Below are 21,566 nucleotides of genomic sequence, written 5' to 3' on the forward strand. Positions count from 1 at the left end.
AAACATAACTAAAACTTAACACATGTCCGGGCCAGGTCCTCTCTCGTCAGCAGTCCTGTCATTCGTCCTCTTATGCTCCCGATCTCCTCCGTGAGACATGCGGGACCGGTGTGCGCACAGCTGATTCCCACTATCACTCACGCCTCTGGCCCTGCCTCGTTGCCTCATGGCTCTCGTCCCGCCTTCATCGTTACATACCCCCATCGCCCCTCACAGGCCGGGGGGTACCACCGAGACTGTACTTACTCCCCCCCGGGGAGCCAGTCTTGGCGTCCGCAGCCCCTGGGGGTATGCACCGACGAGCCGAGAGAACGGAGGTGGAAGCACAAGGAGCGACAGGGTCGAGAGAGGGGAGAGAGGAAAAAACATTTTTTGGTCCGGTTCCCCGACTAACTGTCGCTCGGTCCTCAGCCAGCCGAGAGGCTCTTCCTCGTGGTGCCATGCGGTGGTACTGGACGCTCGGTGGACGGCTTGATCCTCCTCCGCCCCCTGGCGGCCGGCGATGGCTCCTCCGGCTGAGGGCAGCCGGCAGCGAGTCTCCCGTCTCCTGCTCCTCCCCTTCAAGGCGGACGGCAGCAGGCTCCGGCCCACGGCCAATGACGAGGACTCCTCCTTTCCCTCCCGGATGGCTGCCACCCCACCTCGGCCCAGGAGCACGGCAGCGAGCTCTCCGTCCCAGCTGACCCTCTGTCCCATACTTGCTCCAGCACCACCGCCTCGGGCAGCCGCTGGAGGACATCCCTCGTCTGCGCTGCCCGAACTCCTCAGCACCGCGATGCCACTCGGCGGCGAGGGCTCTTCGACAGCATGTCCCTCCTTCCTCCCGGATTTCGGCACCAATGTAATACAGTTCAAAGTAGGGAAGGAAGGAGGTGGGAACCGGCGAACATTCAAAAACTTTAATAAAATAAACAAACAATAACACGGAAATAAAGGCTGATAGCCACCTCACGGTCGACTGCCGGCCACACAAACATAAATAAAACTTAACACATGTCCGGGCCCGGTCCTCTCTCGTCAGCAGTCCTGTCGCCCGTCCTCTTATGCTCCCGATCTCCTCCTTGAGACATGCGGCCCCGCCTCGTTGCCTCACGGCTCTCGTCCCGCCTTCCTCGTTACAGTGTCATTGTTTTGTTTTGAATGTATGGTCAATAAATAAAGGAATTAACAGAGATGGGCACAAAAATTACCAAATTTCCTCCCGTTTATCGCGCCCCACTTGTCATGTCTCTATTCCCCACCAGTGGGGCCTGCCCCACACTTTGAGAAATGCTGGTTTGGAGTGTGCCTGCTGCTTTTTCATGTCAAAAGGGACAGTCATGGTGGAAGGTATGCCTTTTCTCCTTAACAAATTAAATGATTTTAGGGAAAGCTTCGAGAGTTTTGATTTATACAGAAAGATCGTTCTAATCTCAACTCAGAATATATTCCAGTCATCTATTTCTGTATAAGAAATAAATCAAATGTTATTTTGTTAATTAATATATGAGTTATGGCCTAAACATGCGCCAATATAAATTCCCTTCTAAATAGACGGGGATGATTTACAATTGGTGAAATTGAATTTCTTCAGTATGTTGCTGGGAACTCTTTGAGGGTCAAGTTTATTGATTTCTTTTCAAAGCCAGTGGCAGTTTGAGGGCAAGCACATAAAATCTGATTTTATCATATTGTCACTGGGTGCACGTATCAAGGCAAATTTAGAGGTGCAATGCACTCTGTACCATTCAAAGAAATGCAATTGATAAGCCAACGGAAGACAGCTTGCAACTAGTGTCTGCACGGCTCCAGATGGTTTTGTTTTGTGTCTGATAATAAAATAATATTGATTGGTTGACTATGAAAATAACCCTAAACGCCACAATACCAACGGATATCAAACTATGCACATTGCATTCATTACAGTATGCCTTCTGTGCTAATTATGATTACTTTTAAAATTATGCATTGCTTTCCCTGTGAGAACAGAGAGCAACCATAAGGCTTCCTCTCATGAGTCTCATTGTGAACTAGATTTCTATACGAGACAACTGGCCTGATTTCAGTATGGGCTTGTGATACTGGGAATTCCCTTCTGGGCAACTGCATTCTCACATAAGGCCCAGTGATGGGATTTTACTTAACAGATCAATGATTGCTTTAGCATATTAATACAGCTCACATCCACTTTTGTAGCAGCATTAAATGAAATTGTGAAAATACACTCTTCCCTTCTGGCATGGATTTAGGCAAAGGGATAGTCCTGCCCCAAACTCGTCCCATTGGTTGAGTGAATGTTGCTATGCGGAACTGGGAATGCCTAACCAGTGCCACTTTATAGAGAATTTACCAATAACCTGCTAATGATGGTTGAATATTAAATTGGGATTTGAGTATACACACCTTTTCATCAAATTGATTCTTCCTTTGGCCAATTATTTTGAATAAACGGCCAGTTTGAAAACAAGTAAAGTAGGCTACTCGCTGATCTGAGTTCTGTAGTACGAGGCTGTCAAGTGGCTGTCACCTCACAGAACACTCATTGTTTGCTTTTTAAGGCCTGTTATGAATATTGAGAGGATGAATTATCATCAGTGCCAAAATGAATGTGTCATAAACATTATGAACCATTTCAAGACCGTTCAAACTCGCTCTTTATCTTCGGCCCACAGAGACCCCACAGCCTGTCAGCAGTCTTCATTCGGATCCCCCAAGATATTTTGCGTCAGGAATACTTTGAGAAATTCGGTTTGCATAATTACCTTGCGATTTTGTGAATATTCAAGTGCTCCAGGGTCCCTGTTTGTTTCCAGCTCATAAGAATTTGGAGGACAGGCAAAAATAAAATATCTCTTTGAACAAGTGCCTGCTTAGGCAAAGGCGAGAGCAAGTAAGGAAAGCGCAGGAAACTCGACTGGCATTCTGTACTTGCTGATCTTTGCAGCTTTACGACATCAGCTGGATAAAAATGAGAGTGTGGAACCTGGCAAGCATCAAGCACATCTTGTTATATTCCGCATTTTGCATACACAATTAGTTTGAAAGAGACATATCTGGAGCGGGGGGCCGGGAGGACGGTGCACGCAAGGTGAGCATGTTTAGCAAATGCTGCACTGTGGGAGATTAAAAAAGTAATATGTCCCGAACACTTCCCCTTCTTTAACATGCTGCTGATGTCTCGCTTATATTTGCATTGAGGTCCAGGTTTAAATGCGTTCGGATGTTCTATTTAGTAAAATGCAACCCTCAGCACAATAACAGTTGAGAAAAGTAAATAGGCTGCCTTGGTAAAACACGGTGTTAACAAAGCAGAAAATGTACAGGAGCGAAGACGTGCAAAACATTGCGTATTAAATGTACAGCGGTTTAATACAAAGGAAGCTGGGGTAAACAACAAAGCCGGTGCGGTGGATCTAAGCATTAAAATTTAAGATGGATTTATAGAAAAATCTATCTAAAGAAATTGTTCATAAAAGGACTATTTCATGAAGGAGCGGCAAGATGTAACTCAATTGCAGGTGTTTTGTCAAGCATATAATAAGTTTTAAAATAGCACATGATTATATAGTCACATTATCAATAGTACTACTCATACAGTTTTGCAATATGCAGAAACAAGGTTTAAAATGCCTGGAGAAAGATCTTCATTTGCATCTCCTTCAACTCAACTCGAACTTCTCATTCAGAAAAGCATAAATAATGTATTCTACTGAATAACAAAGGGAACACGGTTGATATAATTCTTTAAAGGATCTGGTCATATTTTTAATTATTATTTCAAAAACGCAGTCATGACTCTGTGAAGATTAAACTGTACGAATTAAAATGTGCTGTGTGATTTCAAATTCGAATTAACTGGGCTGTTTGTTAGAAAGTCTGGATTATGCAGAAGAATTATCTGCAGATTATGTGACAAACCATATCCATAATTACAATGGTTTTATTAGCAAGCTGAACTTTGCGAATGTAGTGCTCTCTCTCTTCTGCACACAAGTTACACATGCTCCTTCTCCCACTCTTCTTGGTTGACGCATGGGTGTGCTTTTATGGGAGAATTGTCTAATAAGGGACTAAGAATAGTTGTTACGAAAGTGATTTTCATTTTCAAAAACTTTCCCGAAACCTATACGAACGCTGGGGGAGTGTATCGAGCACAGAAATACTACGTCATACGTCCAACTCGTTTTTTTGACAAGCTGACCATGTTAAAGTAGAGGTAACATGCTATGTCGTGCATTCTGACTTCTTTACACAGTTGACATCCTGGCTTATCATGGTCAACTTGTTATAAAACGAGTTGGACGTATAACGTAGTATTTCTGTGCTTGATACACTCCCCCAGCACTCCAATTTGTTTCGGAAAGTTTTCGTAACAGGGATCCTATTCCATTTATTGGGCAATGCTCCCGGAAAAGCATGGCAAGGCGAAAGAAAGAGCCCATCCATGCGCCAAGACTAGCCATCAAGATTGTCTGCGCTGCAGCTCGTTACTCTTGCGATAGTGAAGTTTAGGTGTGTCTGTTCGTTCACGCCATGTCATTGATGGATGTTATATAAACGGTGGATATAACGCTGGATTTGGAGATCGTTTGAAACTGATAGATGGCGCGGTCCCAGTGCTGAAAGATGCCGGACATGAACTGCACACGGTAAGTCATATGTCTGTGTTTTGTTGGCAATCGTTGCGTATGTGCATAATTGTGTGCTCGTGCTGTTGTGTGCTCGTGCTGTAGTTCCGTCCCACTGCCAGCCTCATGCAGCTCGTGTTTTTCCGGAAATAATCGTACAGCTGTATCTATCTTTTATAAATGTGATCAAACTAAACACTCTTCGAAGATACGACGTATGAAATACTACTATTTAGGTATTCAAGATTTATATGAGAGTGGCAGAAACTGTGTGTGATACCTGATCTTTAAGGATGCGAAGCTGGCATGTTTAACATTGTAAATAAGTCAGAATGCATGAAACACAGTTGTATCCCCCTTTAAATGAATAGTTCACCTAAAAATGGTCCCCATTGACTTGACCATAGTAATTTTTAATCCTACTATGGAAATTTAATGGGGCCCAAAGACATATTTTCATGGCAGGTAAATTTGCTTGCTAAAATGTCTTTTGTGAAAGATACTACGCAAGAATTGTATTACTTTCCCTAAGCATGATTTCCATCACTGTGTTTAAATTCTGAAAGATCATTTACACTGTAAAACCGCAACACCAAGACAGTTTGGCATAATGTATGTCAGTATTCTTGGAAAGGCTGTTCTGCGGCTCTGTGCTTCTGTTCGGTCAGCAGAAACAAGCTCCTCTGATAGTGGGGGATATATTGTAGCATCCCCCAAACACTATGAGTGACTCATGAGTTTAGTTTCTTTTTGATTACATTAATGATGCATGTGAGTCATCTCAAGTTGTGTTTGCATCACTCCTATACATAACACACGTGAGAAAGCATTGCCTCTTTCCTTATAGCAGTCATCAGTGCTCCTTCTGCATATACACCATCTAAACATCAACTGATAGACCCTTTGCCATGATGAGAACTAGTATTCCCAACACCCTGCACAGACAAAATGATAAGGGTGGGCTGCAGACCACTAACACTCAGCTGCATAAAGACCTATTTAGTGGGCTCCTCTTATCCCAAGGCCTGGGATAACATTTTAACGACTGAAAAAGAATAAATGTATTTGCACTGGACACAATTGATCAAAAGTCTGAAAGTTGAATATTATCGTCGAAAGCCACAGGAATGAGACGTGCGCTGATTGACAACACTAAATTTTAAAGTCCTCTAATGGATTATTTCATTTGCACAGAATGGACACCACAGAGACGCTTCTGAAACTAGAATATTATATCAGTGCAGACATGTTTTAATAGCAGGATTTGGCAACACGTTACCAAAGATTTGGCCCTAAACTGTTGCTGGAAAATATGATATGCACTGACAACTCCTCGCATCAGAATCGAGTCCTGAGGTGCCTAAAGATTCACACCCTTGGTGTCCATGTCATCAGCAAGCTATTAAAGCTTCCTGCTGTGCACAAATTCAAACCGATGGCTTCAACTGCCAGTAAAAGTCATTAATACAACTACATTAGATGTAGCCCAAGCTCAGGAAGGGGGAGGGAAAGAAAAAAGGGCTCATTTATTTATAAGAGTTGCTATGGGGAATGGCATTCATGATTAATGTGGGGGTTGATTATGCAACCAATTCACTATAATGCACACCCGAAAAAACGGAGGCCTGCCAGAATGGCCGAGGGTATTAATAATACTGAAATTCTGCACTGTAATTCCTGTCCTCGGTGTGGTGAATAAAGCTTTATGATTGAGAGGTAAGAAGGCACCAGTGGTGCGTTCACTAAGCATAATTTAGATTCATCCTATTATTGTAAAGCTCATGTCTAAGTCATATTTCAACCCAAATAATATATATATATATATATATATACAGTATATATATATATAATATCTTTCATATTAAATGAACAGGTTGTAGGCTTGAAGTTTGCATTTATAGATGGTGCAATATTGTNATATATATATGTCTTGCATAATAAATCGAGCAAATTTTGTACTATTAAAACTTATTATTTTTATTGCATGATATTCATGACAAGTACATTCCCTGCCTCTGTAATTAAAATGAATTCAATTTCGATGGTTTCATTAAACTTTTTTTTCCAGCACCGTTGTACTAACGGTACAACGGTGCTGGAATATATATATATATATATATAATAGTAATATAAGATATTACAAGATATAAAGTATTTCACAATTCTTTTAAAATGATTTCAAAAACAATATTGGCCCCTATTGTCTTGCGTTGTATGGACACAAAACTACTAGGTGTTTTGTTATCCACAGAAGAAAGAGTCATATACATGTGTTGAATGGCATGAGAGTGAATAAATTATGAAAGATTTTTTTTTTTTTTGGAGTAAACTCGAAGAGGTGGTTTCCCGGACAGGGATTCGATTAAGCAGGGACTAGGCCTTAGTTAAATGGGGACTTTTGAGTAGTTTTTACAAACATGTCTTACAAAAAAACATATTTTGTTTTATTTAAATAAATTTATATTTAAACATATGTCAGTGCAAGATGTTTTCAGTTCAGATAGCTAAAACACTTATTTTAGTCATTTAAGCCCTCAATGGAAAACCACCCCTAAGAGACTGGGACATGTTTAAATAAACTTTACTTTGTATATAATTTCCTTCATTTTTTCATTTTGATTTTAAAGTAAAAACATGTCCTGGACATGTTCTTGACATAAACCCATTCGCTTTCTGTCACACAGCCATGTGGCACAGCTATTATTATTTTCAGCAATGGACCAAGAAGATACAGTCTGCTGTCCCGAGGCTCTCACATTTATCAGATGTGAGCTTCAGGGACACTACAGAGAAAATGCACTGGCGGGTCATGCTGTAAGTCAAACGGAAGACGTTCATGGATGACCACATGCACTGTTTTATCTCTAGTGGCTATGGAAAGCATGTTCTGATTTATTTACACCCATCACTGACTTAACAGAGGTGTTTTTCCAAAGAAAAGTCTTTACAGTCGTTACCTTAGGGAGCTACCTGGCTTGTAATTTTAAGAGATGGTTCACCCAAAAATAAAATGCTGTCACATAGCCTACTGTACTTACACTGAAAAGTCTGTAAAAAAAAGAAAATGTTCTGTTAGCGGGAGCTATAGAAATATACCCTAAAACAGGCCCGGCTCCACGGGGGGCCAGGGTGGGCAAAGCCTTATCAGAGGCTTTGCTCACCCTGCCTCCACCCAGAGCCATTGAGAGAGAGGATCCGTGAACCGGCGTTGCTGTGAAAAAACTGTTCCATTGCAGTGAACGGAGTTGGAGCGACTTTCTCTCTCAGCGACTCTGCATCCACCCTGACATGACACCAAAGTGCTGCAAGAGGAGAGTTCCATGTGCTTTCAAAACTTTCTTGTGGCACTCTGAGGGCAGACATTCGCCGATCAGTCTGCAGCATTTCAAGAAGTCGAACATACCTAATGCAAAGTCAGAAGACACATATGCAGTATTTTGTGAGTATCAGTACTATAGGAACTTGGACTTTTTTAATCGTTATATTTTAGATATAATGAAGTTTTGAATGGAGGCCTAATGAAAACCTGTAGACTAAGTTGTTTATAAGTAATGGAATTTTTTTTTGGAGCCCCAGATGTATGCACTGTTTCATTTGTTTCACTGTTTTTGAGTTGACTGTGGACTGTGGATATGTTATCTTCAAAGAAATAGAACAATTGATCCCCACAGGGACCATAAGTGGTCTGTGGACATAAGTCAAGGTATTAGTATTGAAGTCATTGAAAGATGTTATATATATATATATATATATATATATATATACATATTATATATAGTTAATATATATAATACAGAAACAGCGGCAAAGTTTTGGCATGGCTCTTATGAATGAATTAACCAAAACTAGAAAATGTCTGCTTTAGTTAAAAAGTCCGACCCCGTGGTCTTAGCTCATTCAATAATATATATTATATATATATATATATAGTATATATACAGTATATATATCATATATAGTTTATAGTATATTATATATATATATATATTAATACAGAACAGCAGTTTGGGCAATGGCTTCTTATGCAATGAATTAACCAAAACTAGAAAAATGTCTCTTAGTTAAAAAGGTCCCGACCCCGGTCTTAGCTTCATTCAATATATAATATATATAATAGTTTTTATATATATATATATATATATATATATAGTAACTATTTATACAATTATTTTTAATAACGCACTGAGAGACTATTACAGAGTAGTGTGACTCTAAAGTAAATGCTTTTTTTTTTTAAATAAAACAACTACAGGTACAAGCACAGTTACATGCTCTTCTAAATATAGGGAGACAGTTTGCGTTTTTTTATTATTATTTTTTGTTATAATGCAACACACAGGAAGTTAGTATAAAAGGATCCACACAGATTAACTGAGCTGTCTTGATGTGATGCATATGTGTGAATAATAGATGGAGTACGAACATCTCAGCCCTAAGTATATCTCAAAACTGGTGTGCTCCTTTTAGATGATATAAGCATTCAACTGCTCACTTCCACCAACACGGATCAATGATTTTTATGACATCATTCTGCACTTCTGCATTCTGCAGCGTTTTATCAGATTCCAGGCTGAGGTAAACTAAATGCTACTGGCTATTTAAAAGAGGTGGGGCCAACACTTCCCCATCCCAATTTCGTGTTTTAGTAGAAATGGTCAATGCATCAAAAAATGCTTCACTTGGTTCTTTAAAGTATGGGTAAAGAGCATTTTGAGAATTGTTTCTAAACACAATATAGATGTTAGAAATGTATTTGCTGAAACACATTACAAAGACACAGACGTATGTACTGAATTGTGGAGTTAATCCGTTAAACAGTTTTTCGCAAATTCTCTGTTCAGGATTTTTTGGGCGGGGCTAAAACGGGGGATCGATGACGCAATGGAGCGTCCGAGCATGCATGGCCCCTCCCCAATCACTAGAGCGCCTAGCATCAGGTGTCTGCTCAGTCACGAGCTCGGGGGTTGTAAGCTCTCACGCACACGCTTTCAGACTCTCTCACGCTCTCACTCTGCCCAATTAAACAAATCTCTCACCAAATAACAAGCAAATGGTAACACATACGCGAATGGACGGATGGGAATAACGCGTAAGGAAGGAGGATCAATGCGTGTGATTGTGACGTGCTTCAGTGAATGATGTTCAATTAACAAAGTTCGGGTAGGAGCACGAGCAGATAAACCGCCCAGCTGGTTCGCTATCAGCAATCTCAGCACCTACCCTAGCAGCTCAAGAGAGAACCACTCTAAATAGACAAAGCTGTCTTACCTGCATTCTCTCTACAGTCTTCAGGCATTCCTCCACCACGAGCCCGTTTTCTCCCGCAGGACAGCGGGGGAGCGCTCTGGGTTCGGGCTAATACCAGGCCTGGAGCCCTCTTCCCGGAAAGGGGGAGAGAACTCCGAGTTCGTTAGAAACTGACGGGCTCTGAGCCCTCTCCCCGGACATCACGCCAAATACGCATACCTTTTAACTTGCATTATTTTCTGCATAGGCGAACTCGTGAATTATCTATTAATGAATGTTGACTCCTGTTGAAATGAATGTTGAAATCCTCCCATAAAAATCTTTGCATATAGCCTATTGGGGATTCGGGTTGAGCGACACGAGTGGGCAACAGTGGGCACACCCCCAGCGTTTGAGAGTCCTGCTTATTTTTCCAAGATTTTGTTAACTTATTTTATTTACTTGGATGTTTTTTTCTTCATTCAAATTTGGCTGGGTGGTTAATAACACACTTTTCTGTTGTGTGACAAACTCAGAACACGCATTTTAATGTCACTTTACTCAGACTTTAAATGTGACACTGCTATTACAAAAAAACACAGTTGCAAAAGATTTGGATCTTATGTGAAGCTACATTACATTTGATAAATAAAAAAACAAGTGGCATGCAAACAATGCTAGGACTTTTCTTAAGCTGGGCAAACGCTGTGTGCCTTTAAATGGTTTAAACGATTATTGCTTGTCACACTATATGAAAATGATCCCAACTAACAGCCATGCCACATTGTGGGATCTCAGTTGTTATTAATGTCAGACAGTTCAACAAAGACACAACACATACAAGATGACTCATCCAGAGTTTTGTGTCACAGTATGAGAAGCCACACTGCAGGACTGTGTCTTACAATTCTGACATTGGCAGTATTTTATAGGAGGGAAAATTTGCACAATGCTCATTTTGATTAAATTCCACCTGAATACACAATTTCCAATTTTATTTTTAATATCATAATAATCGTAGGCTATTACATGATACATTTGAATTTTGTCATAACCCTAAACCTAAAGCGCATATTTTTTGGGACCGTTCTGTCTGCATTTAGTGTATTAAACAAGTAAAAACATTTCAGCTGGAACGGTATCAAGCCACTGTTGTTAAACTTCTCTTGTGATACATGTAAATTGTTAATGTGAGTCTGAGTAAACAATCTTGTGTACAACAGACAAACAGAAACCAGCAGATTTTTTGGCTTTGTGACATGAGCCCAGAACGACACACCCTGGGACACCTGAGCTTGCCGTGTGTCTCTATTTCACTGTCTTATTAAGTGACATCTGACTGAATTGTGTGTATGAATAATTGTGCTTCCATGGGGAATTCACTAGAAGAGTATACCCAAACCAAATCGCAAAATTACGTTCTGTACACTTGTAGACAGAAAACTAATTGAAACCTGACTGGAACAGAGAGCAGTAAACTCATTTACACACTAAATAATGGGCTGTCAACATTTGCTGTCGATGGTTTTGATCTATAAAATAAGCCAAACATTTTTTAGGTTACCACCATTTACTAACAATGCATATGAAACATTCGCATTCATGCATTGTTATGATTCATCTCTTTTTCCTTTCTATTCTGCACTCCAATTCAATTCTGGTATGGAGTTATTTATTACTGAGAAAATAAAATGCGTTGGTGCAAGAAGAGGTTTTATTTCATAAGGTTGTTAGAGACAACATGAAATAGCATTTATGATGTATTCTGTATGTACTTTCATAATGTGACGTGTTTGCATTAAACATTAATATACACATTGTAACGTAGGGTAATGCTTAATTTTATCCATTGGGATTTAGTTGTAAAAGGCAATAATGTTAAGCTGATGTTATTATTTGTCCAATGCAGAGAGGCCCTTGTTAGAACAACGGTAGAAATTGTCGGAGAAAACTAATGAAATATTATTTCATAAAGGAGTTTTACTTTGGAATTACCTATATTTATGAATTTTGCACAAAATAAGTAGAAAGTCAATAAGGTCACTTTTTTAAAAGAAAATTGATTTCCAGTGCAGTTGGTTTCTCAGAACAGTTTTCCCTTTATCCCTATGACTCAGAATTTAATAGCAGTACAGCCTCCTAAACTCTCTCTCACACACACTTCTGTTGCTACTCTGAAACACCCCCTCCAACTTGCATGAAACATCGCTGTTGTGCTACTGTCATGTTTCTGTCACGTTCGAAAGGGAGACGTAAAGCATTTTTGTATCGTCCCTGATGTTCCTGTCACAAAAAATTCTTTGTGCGAAGCTGTCACCAAAAATGGGCTGCAGTGATTTGCTCAGTGCATCAAATGAAATTGAAAGGGATGTCAAGGCAAAACGGCAAACGGAACGTTATTCCACAGCTGTCCTCTGCGTACGGCAAATCTCCAAAAATGACTGTTCTGCACCTGCCCCAACAAAGGTTGTTTGCATACCTAACAGTCAGTGGTGGACCACAAAAACCTGTCTTTTTCCTTTTAAGTGAAACCGTTAACCGAAAAATGAATCGTTAACTCCAGGTCATGGTGAATTTTTGAATAACATTTTTTTTTCACATAATGAAAGCAAATCAAGCTTCAAAATAATATGAAAATTGACATACAATCATTTGATAGATTCCGAATAACGTTTCAAATATATTCAAAGTAAACATATAATATTTATAATATTGAACATACTGTATATTTTACTCATTATTGAATTTGCTGTTAACAACTCTATTTGCAAAAAAAAGAAAGAATTATTATTATTTAAAAAATCCAGATTATTAAAACTGGTGAGATCAATAAAAAAACAGATAACAATCGGCAGATATAAGATATTCATACATTTCAGCCTGATCTTAATACAACTGCTGTGGAAGAGGATCAGGTGTAAACTATTGCACAATATGGAACATTTTAATTATACTTATGTGATTTTTGTCTTTGTCATTCTGAAGCTTGACACAGCCCTTGTGCTCATTTGCTTTTATTATATGGCGTGGTCAGACAGGTTTGAAAGTACATGGAATGAATGTTATTTTCTGGTTATTTTTTTCTGTACTGTGAGATCTAAAGGGTTTAGTATTTCCAAATAGCCTGACAACAGCATCAGATCTGTTGAGCTTGTCTTTGGTGACTATAATGAAAAGCACTACATCTGAACAATCAATCTCGCCATCGACACTGCGCATGTTGCCGCAGCCAAACACTCCTGTGTCAAATAGAGCAGAAACAGGTGACAAGGAAACTAGCAGGATGTTGCTGTTCATAGGAACTGTGAAATACCGAAGCGCCTGTATTTCAGCCACGGACCAATAACTTTTGTCTCTGCCTCATTAAATGCAGCTACAGTATATCCAAAGAAAAGCGCGGTTGTCTTGGAAACATGAGTTGGAATGAGTCACGGGCTCTAAGTGTGCAAGCCCTAATCATTAATTAGTGCACTAGGAAGTCAACAAGAGTTTACAAGTAAACATTCTAAATACAATCTTTCAGTTTTGCAACTGTCTTCAGCTTAGTCTCTGCAATCTAAATGAAATCTCACTGTAGGAAATCCATCTCGACGTCTCGAAGTATGACTTACAGTATACGCATTTAGATAGCACAGAAGCAAAGACACCTCTTAAAGGCACAGTACCCACAATACACAAACGTTACAGAAACCTCAGCTCGACAAAATAACATATCCAAGGCAAGCTGTCCAAAATAAATTGGAAATAAAAACTGCCTGACCTCAACAATCAAGGAAAATTCATATGCTAAGCTTTTTCAAAGTATTAAATTGCACAAAACAATCCGTTGGTCTTAACATTCACATGGTTGCTAGATAACTGGTAGTCTAATACTGCGTTTAACGCACACACACACACACACACACACACACGCACGCACACACACAAAATACTCAAAATACTCAGCACTGCTAAAAAGAACACTACAAAAGATAACAGCTGCGATGAAATACGATGATTTTCTCTTTTCAAGACTATCAGACCCTAGTGACTAGTAAAAAACAGTTTGTCCAGTTATATCTGCATATCTGTAGTTAAATTAGCACAATTAACAGCAAAACACAACACCAGGCCAAAGAATCATGATATAGCATTGCATATATTGTATAAATGCCAATGCAGTGATATAATTGTCAGTGCAGAGACAGAATATACATTCCCCATTTTAAAAAATGACATAAATCACAGATCCTTGAATTAACAGTGAACCCAAACCTTCTGTACATAGTTTTGGCAAAAACATAACTTTGCATTTTGCAAAAACATTGTTGGAGATCGAAGAAAGCCCCACATTATTTTTCAGTGTAAGTGCTGGATATTTTTGGTGAAATATGTATGAGAAAGGTCATTAAGAGCATCTCCGAAGCAAGATTCTGCCATCATCAAATAAAAACAAGCTGTTTTTTCCTCCCTGGGCCTCCCACACTCACAACAACATCCACAGTGACACAACAGAAGCAATTTGCCTAACGGTTATGGCTGTCTTATCGGCTGAGTCAAGTAACCCTCTGCATCTCAGATTAATCCTTTTATCAAACGCAATAAGGTAAGGCATTGGAAACCATACCCGCACAGCACAGACAGAGAACGATCATCCACCATAGCGGCTTAAAAATCTATAAGACACTTTCCCAAATTGGCCATAAGAGCATTCAGGGCCTTTTATTTCAAAAGCAACTTTAACGATTAACAAAACATGGCAACACTTGTGTAAACAGAAATAAGAAAGGCAGAATAAAAGACAAAGCAAATGAAATAGAATTTTAATAACTTGACCTCAACAGGATTGCACAATGAAATCAACCAATATACAGATTCTTCATGACCAATATAAAATTGTATTTATTTTATCTCTCATGGTACATTCTATTTTAAACAATCATTAACTTAATATTTTAAATAAAGACTGAGTGAAATTAAGCCTTTTCTTTAAAAAAATTAAGCTCTCTCTCTCTGTTATATTAACTTGAACGGACGAAACAAAATAAAGATTTCAAGCTAATATGATTGAGCATAATAATATTGCACATGAAATGTGATATGATTCGGACCAAATCTGCCGCCTTTTCACAAAGCAGGTTGGATCTCACAGTTGGTGTTGCTAAAACACAATCCTCCCAGCAAATCCAATAAATTATCCAGTGTATTACAGCCGATTAGCATTTAATTCCCCTGATCCACATTTGAACTATCCAGAATCATATCACAGTAATGCACACTTATTTGGTTGCATATTGTTAATAAGAAACCTTTTACAAGTTGTTCTGGGATATAAGAATAAGCAAACTGTTAGACTTGACACACTATGAGGCCGTACCTCGTGCAACATGACAGTGAGAATTACATCACTGTCATCTCTAATCCTCTGTCAATCAGGGCACCAGAAAAATCCAGAATGTAACTCAGGTCAGAACATAATTTTATATTTAGAACTTCAGAGCCTGAATAATTTATAGCATTCAAAATGTCTCTTGAAACTGTTAAATAGTACCAATAATCTTTAAATAATCCTGCATAGAAAAATAAATTAAATATGAAGTTAAACTACGAATTTGACAGCTGACAGTGGTCATCATTGTTTTTTGTTCTTTTTTGACTTTTTATATATTTTTCTTGAATCCATTTTATTTTGAGGATGAGATTGTTGAATTAAATTGTTGACTGTTGTAATTTACACAACTGCCCCACAAATACAAATAATGTCGACTTACAAAATAAATCCAGATACGCTTACATGGCAAGCAGCTGTTTAGTTTCTCTTGAGTTCATGAATGTCCTGTCATGTGCCATACTCAAACACTTCAAAAGGGATCACATTTCAGCAGAACAATATCAAATGGCTCTTTACAGGTCATTGGAATAATCCAAAATGTATGGATGTTGGCTGCCAGTACCTTCCGTTATAATCAAATCCATCAGTTTCAAGGCCCCCAAAAGTGGCAAAATATAATCCAAGTGTGGGCAGTCTGCGGTATTCCACCACTTTCAAGCATGAGACAACTTCCAATTCTTCCACTCCATTTGATTTTGTCATCCCAAGATTCCTAAAAATACTTCCAACCAAAAACAATGAAGAGGGGTCAATATGAAGTACACTCAACACTGTTTCATGACCCAATCATTTGGTTCAAAACAAAGTTCTGTGGAATTTTATGGAACTCATATAAATAGCAGCAAACTACAACTGTGTGTAAGGATATATCATTCTATACTGACTGATGTGATTCTTACTTCTTAATGGCATCATAACATAAACATGTAAAAATGTAATTTTAACACAGCCACCGATTCTAAGATACGGAGAGTTATGTTTTGTATTGACTGAAACGTGTCCGGTATTCCACTGGTCATTAAGAAATGTCATAAGGCACTTTTGTCAATATGGGGCAGATGGAGATGAAGTTCTAGAATTTACTGAGAGCTGTCTGTTCCTCTAGTACTTGAAGGTAGTCTGGGGTCCCCATTTTTGCTTTTAGTTCATAATAATCACTCTTACGCTGCTCAATGACTATCTTACTGTGGTTTCCCCCTATCAATGATTTTTTCATTTTTTTGTCATGTGGTTTCTCGGGGTAACGGATCTCAAAGCCACTCACCCCTATACTGTTGAAATCCTTTTTGCTCTCCAAGTAATTGTGGAGGAACATGTTGTCTCGTCCCGGTAAGAACTCGTCCAGCTCATCGATGGTGCTTAATCTCTTCCTAGCTTCCAGGGAAAGAGAGTCTTTGTCTTTATCGGCGCTGTTGCGTAACATCATTTTCTGACGTTCTGAGTCTATGAATTTGTAACCCGACTCCGAGTCTCTAATTCCACAGGTGTGAGCTTTGCTCATGTGCTCGATGGTCTGCGGGATGAAGGTCTCGCCACCCAGATCATCCTTCTTGTTTGATTTGTGATTGTGCCTCCTGATCTGGAGAGGCATGGAGCCACACTCCTGGTTTCCAAGTCCCTCCTGTCTCCCTGCCGGCTTTTTGTTGCGTCTCAGCACAAAGACCAGCAGGCAGAAGGCCACAAAGACAGTGAGGATCAGAACCACCAGAATGCTCAAGATCATAATAGACAGCGGCACAGGGCCACTGGAAGGTGCCTTGCCAACTCCGGCAGATGACAGTGATGTGAGAAGGGGGGTGGCACTGGTCAGGATAAAAGGAGGCCTGGCGATGAGCTTGGGACAAATGATCTCATTTTTTAGCTCCCTCAGCTCGATGTTGGAGAACTGCACAGGAGATGCACACTTGAAACCCTTGGCGGCCACTCCTTCGTTCAGTTTCTCAAGCCACAGTTTAAGAGCCACCAAATCGCAGGAGCATTCCCAGGGGTTGCCATCCAGGTCTATCTGAGTGAGAGTTTTGAGCTGGTCTAGGACGCCACTCACAGGCAACGTCATGAAGTGGTTGTTCTTTAGATTCAATCTGGCTAGAGAGATGCCTGCAAAGATATATGCGGGAAGGCTTCTGAGCACATTGTTATTCAGGTACAAGAGCTGCAAATTTGGCATTGAGTCAAATGTCCCTGCTAACACCTCCTTTATGGCATTGTACTCCAAATAGAGATATTGGAGATTACTAAGCCCAAGAAACATTTCAGGGTGCAGCTGCTCCAGCTGGTTTCCATTAAGGTATAACCTACGGAGGTTGGTCAGGTTTGAAAACACACCTTTTTGGACGGTGGATATTTGATTGCTGCCCAAATGTAATAAATCTAACCCCTCAAAACCCTGAAAGTCGGTGGGGTTGATATCTCGGATGTAATTACCACTAAGGTGCAATTTCTTGGCATTTTGCGGTTTAGGTATCAGATCTGCTAGACTCTGGATGTTCCTTTCTTGACAGCTGACGCTAATACCAAAGTCAGACGGGTGAGCTTTGCATGTACATGGCTGGGGACAAGACAGGGGAGGAATTCTAGTTTGGTAGGACACAATTTGGCCATTTTTTCCAGCTGGATTACCAGCAACAATTCCATTGCCGTATATTTTGGAGGGATTGGTGGTTTTGGGTGCTTTGGTAACTAAAGGTGCTATGGTTGAGGGTGCCATGTTAGACATCGTAAGCCCACCTTCAGGTTGAGAGGGGGGCATCCGTACATCAAAGTCACTGCCTGTCCCCATCGGGCACAGCTCCTGTTTGTTGGTCTCCTTTAAAAGCCGGCCATAAAGATCACTAGGGGTCTCACAGATAGCCTCCCCGATAAAAATATTATAGGGCATGTTCTCCAACCAGGCCTTTAATGGTAACAAATCACAAGTGCAATTCCACGGGTTGTCATCCAACTGCAATTCCACGATCCTCCCAATGTGCTCCAGAACTCCAAGATAAGGAAGCTTCTGTATCCTGTTTCCTCTTATGTCCAAATGAGTAAGGGAGGCGAATCGAAAAATGTTCTCAGGTAGGCTTTGAATAAGATTGTCATTTAAAATTAGGACTTTCAGTTTATGCAGTTTGTTGAAGGCTCCTTTCTCTATAAACCTGATTAAATTGTAGTCTGCCTGGAGATATTCCAAGTTCTCGATCCCCCGAAAAGTGTCAGCGCGGAGCTCCTTTAATTCATTGTTATTTAAGTGCAACTGTTTCAATGCACTAAGCCCCATGAACGCCCCTCCCTCAATGTTCTGGAGTTTGTTGTTCCCCAACTGGAGTGAGACTGCATGTGTGAAATTCAAAAAAGAGTTGGGGTAAAGGATGTACAAAAGGTTGTTCTGGAAATTCAAATGGTAGAGGATGGATACTGGCGGCTGCAGCTGCGTTGGTCTATACACAGTTATTTTTTCACAGTTCACATAGAGGACGTTTTCGATGGACATGCAGGAGCAAGCGCTGCAGGTCTCAGCTCTGAGGTCCGAATCCGAGTCAGAAAATGAACTCGATATGGAAAAGGCCAACAGAACAAGCAGCAGCATTTTGCCTTTTAAAAATCCCCCAGTAAACCATTTAGTAACCTTAGAGGGGGAAAAACAAACAAATAATCAAAACACATGCCTGTTCCCCATGGAGTGACACAGAATAATGCCAAGATTTACAGCAGGGGCGTTCGATAACCCTGTGCGCACACAATAAACTTGTAATTTGCCTGTTGTTTGCTACTAGGTTCAGACAATAAGCCTGTATTGAAAACAATAATAAAAAATATAAAATTCATATCATAATTATAATAATGTAATGTCTTATTATATACTGTCGTAGTGTTACTGACACATTAACAAATGCATGCATCAGCATATTGTTTTTTAATAAATCGATTATTTAAAAAAGTATTTCCCTCATATATGGAATATAATATCACCCTCGCAAAACCATGGTTCAGAATTAAAACACAACGGAAGACAGAATATTATCTAAAATAATATACAGTTCATGTTTTATATTAAATCTAAAGCTCGCAACAGTTTATTGAATAAAAATGAATTCAGCACTAACCGGCTTTGATAATATCTCCCTCTTTTTCAGATGACACCGGACATGGGGAGCGCCAAGAGAGGGACTATACCCATTCAGTCAGGTTCAAATTTCAGTCTCAGTCTCTCTCCCTGTCAGGCTCCACTTGTACAAAACATATATTGTGTCATAAAATCCCAAGGTTACTGAGCTCTTCTGAGGCATCTCAAAAACGTCGAGGCTCTGAAGAACGAAGTCGTTTCGAAAGCAGAGTGAAAATGATGAAATAGCAAGTGGTGGATTGGGATGCAAAACAAGTCCAGCATTCTCCTGTTGAAGGAAATGAGGCTGTAAGAATTGTAATGGTTTAACATCAGTTCCGACGAATTTTACCGCACAGTTCACTCAACAGTTCAGGAGGAAATGATACAGATCTTCATAAATTAGTCGCAACGATCCTTCGCGCGCCGCCACTCACCCTGATGACTGAAAATCAGACTCCTTTGATTCCAGCCGTTTATGAAGAATATGCAAGTTGCGGGATAAGAGAAAAACGAACTACGCGCTCGAATGTCACTCGAGGGGTATCGGCGACCGAACTGGCGAGGAAATTAATAATTCAAATGAGTAAAAAGCACTCGAAAAACAGGTGACACGCTAAACCACACCGTGAAAATAATTGTTGGCGCAGTCATCTTGCTAATTAAGAGAGCGGTCTTGTAAACCAACTATTCCACCTCGTCTTCTTCTAAGTATGTTGGTTTTGCTGCTGCATTGAGCTTCCCACACGGTAAAGCGGCAGGAGAGAAAACGCAGAGATGCACGGAGAGAGCTAGAGAGAGAGTGAGTGTGAGAGAGAGAGAGAGAGAGCAACTATTCCACCTCGTCTTCTTCTAAGTATGTTGGTTTTGCTGCTGCATTGAGCTTCCCACACGGTAAAGCGGCAGGAGAGAAAACGCAGAGATGCACGGAGAGAGCTAGAGAGAGAGTGAGTGTGTGTGTGAGAGAGAGAGAGAGAGAGNGAGAGAGAGAGAGAGAGAGAGAGAGAGAGAGAGAGAGAGAGAGAGAGAGAGAGAGAGAGAGAGAGAGAGAGAGAGAAAGACGAAGCGCACGAGGGGAGAAGAAAGGTGGCAGGGCGAAAATATTAAGGAAGAAATTCAACTTCAGACTCCTCTTAAACCCTCACTAGTACAGATTATACACTGTTCTCCAAAGTGTCTTTAGTTTAGGGATCACCAAAAACGGCGACGCGTAATAAGTTGGATCGAGTCCAGTTTGTAAGCGGCTGCCTAAAACAGATATTTTGACTGGATTTAACCCGTGGGATTCGTTTATTTTCTTTTTTATTATACGATTTTTAAGGTTACGTGACTATGGGACTCGTACGGCAGCGCAATAAGAAACTGCGGCAAAGTCACCACATGAATTTGAGCTGTTGCGCTAACAGCAGTAAATCTCTGTAGTCTGACAGTTCATCGAGAACGGTGATTCATTTCCAGTAGACAACAGGTGCGCTGTTTCATCCACTTCTTATTTCCAATAAATTAATGGCATGCGTGTTTAATTGATTTTTGTCATGCTGTGGAACCGGTAAAATAGACTTTTGAAATAATGAAGATGCGAAAGAAAAACAGTGGAGGTTGCAGTCAGAGACAGGAGCTCTGTCACGTCCTGTAGGCTGGGTGCGAGGTGTCATTCTGCAGTGATTTAAACCTTACCATGAAAATTAAGATCAAACACGGCGCCCTCGTCTGGCCGAAATAAGTGAGATTCAGTTTATAAAACTGACAGTATGCCAAGTTTATACATTTGGATAGAATAAATATTTAATCCACATACAATATCGTTCTGATATGAAGGGAAAGGCGGGTTGTCACTGGGGGAATCCAGTTAAATCTTTCGCTTACATTCCTTTACAGTTTTATATGATGAATGAATTAATGATTCAATAATTTTAATTTTAAGGATGAAATCTGTTTTAAGATCAACAGTATTTTTCATAAAATATTGTTATATGTATACTACCTTTATCTTACGGTACATTTACAAAAATGAACTTCACTTTATTTCACCCATTTTTTTCCTCGTTGTGTATAAAAATAACATTAAGAAGCAAAGAACAAATATTGTTGTTTCAAGGTGAGAATAAATGAGATATTTATTACGGCCATAACCATCGCAGTGGTGGCCTGGACCTCCTGCTAGTTTAGAAAATTGTTGAAGCTTGTTTCTTCAAGAGCCATAAATAACAGGAAATTCTCCCCGACAAAAAATAAAACAGCAAAGAGCCTCCTTGTCTCTCCAATATTTTGAATTTAG

General features: G+C 39.9%; 1 protein-coding gene across 2 annotated transcripts; it reads right to left on the reverse strand.

Moving 5' to 3' along the window:
* Nucleotides 1-14,516: 14,516 nt before the first annotated feature.
* Nucleotides 14,517-20,062, reverse strand: slitrk4 (SLIT and NTRK-like family, member 4). Of its 2 annotated transcripts, none has more exons than XM_057350153.1 (3): nt 19,726-20,062; nt 19,290-19,577; nt 14,517-18,811 (listed from the first exon to the last, which is right to left on the reverse strand). In XM_057350153.1, exon 3 carries the CDS (start codon nt 18,770-18,772, stop codon nt 16,277-16,279), a length of 2,496 nt encoding a protein of 831 aa, XP_057206136.1. In that variant the 5' UTR covers nt 18,773-18,811; nt 19,290-19,577; nt 19,726-20,062; the 3' UTR covers nt 14,517-16,276. The 2 variants fall into 2 exon arrangements, with proteins under 2 accessions (XP_057206136.1, XP_057206137.1); XM_057350154.1 differs by having other exon boundaries at nt 14,517-15,925; nt 16,469-18,811; nt 19,290-20,062.
* Between the last annotated feature and the right edge of the window lie 1,504 nt (nt 20,063-21,566).

The sequence above is a fragment of the Triplophysa rosa genome, linkage group LG13 (assembly GCF_024868665.1).
Source record: "Triplophysa rosa linkage group LG13, Trosa_1v2, whole genome shotgun sequence".
NCBI lineage: Eukaryota > Metazoa > Chordata > Actinopteri > Cypriniformes > Nemacheilidae > Triplophysa > Triplophysa rosa.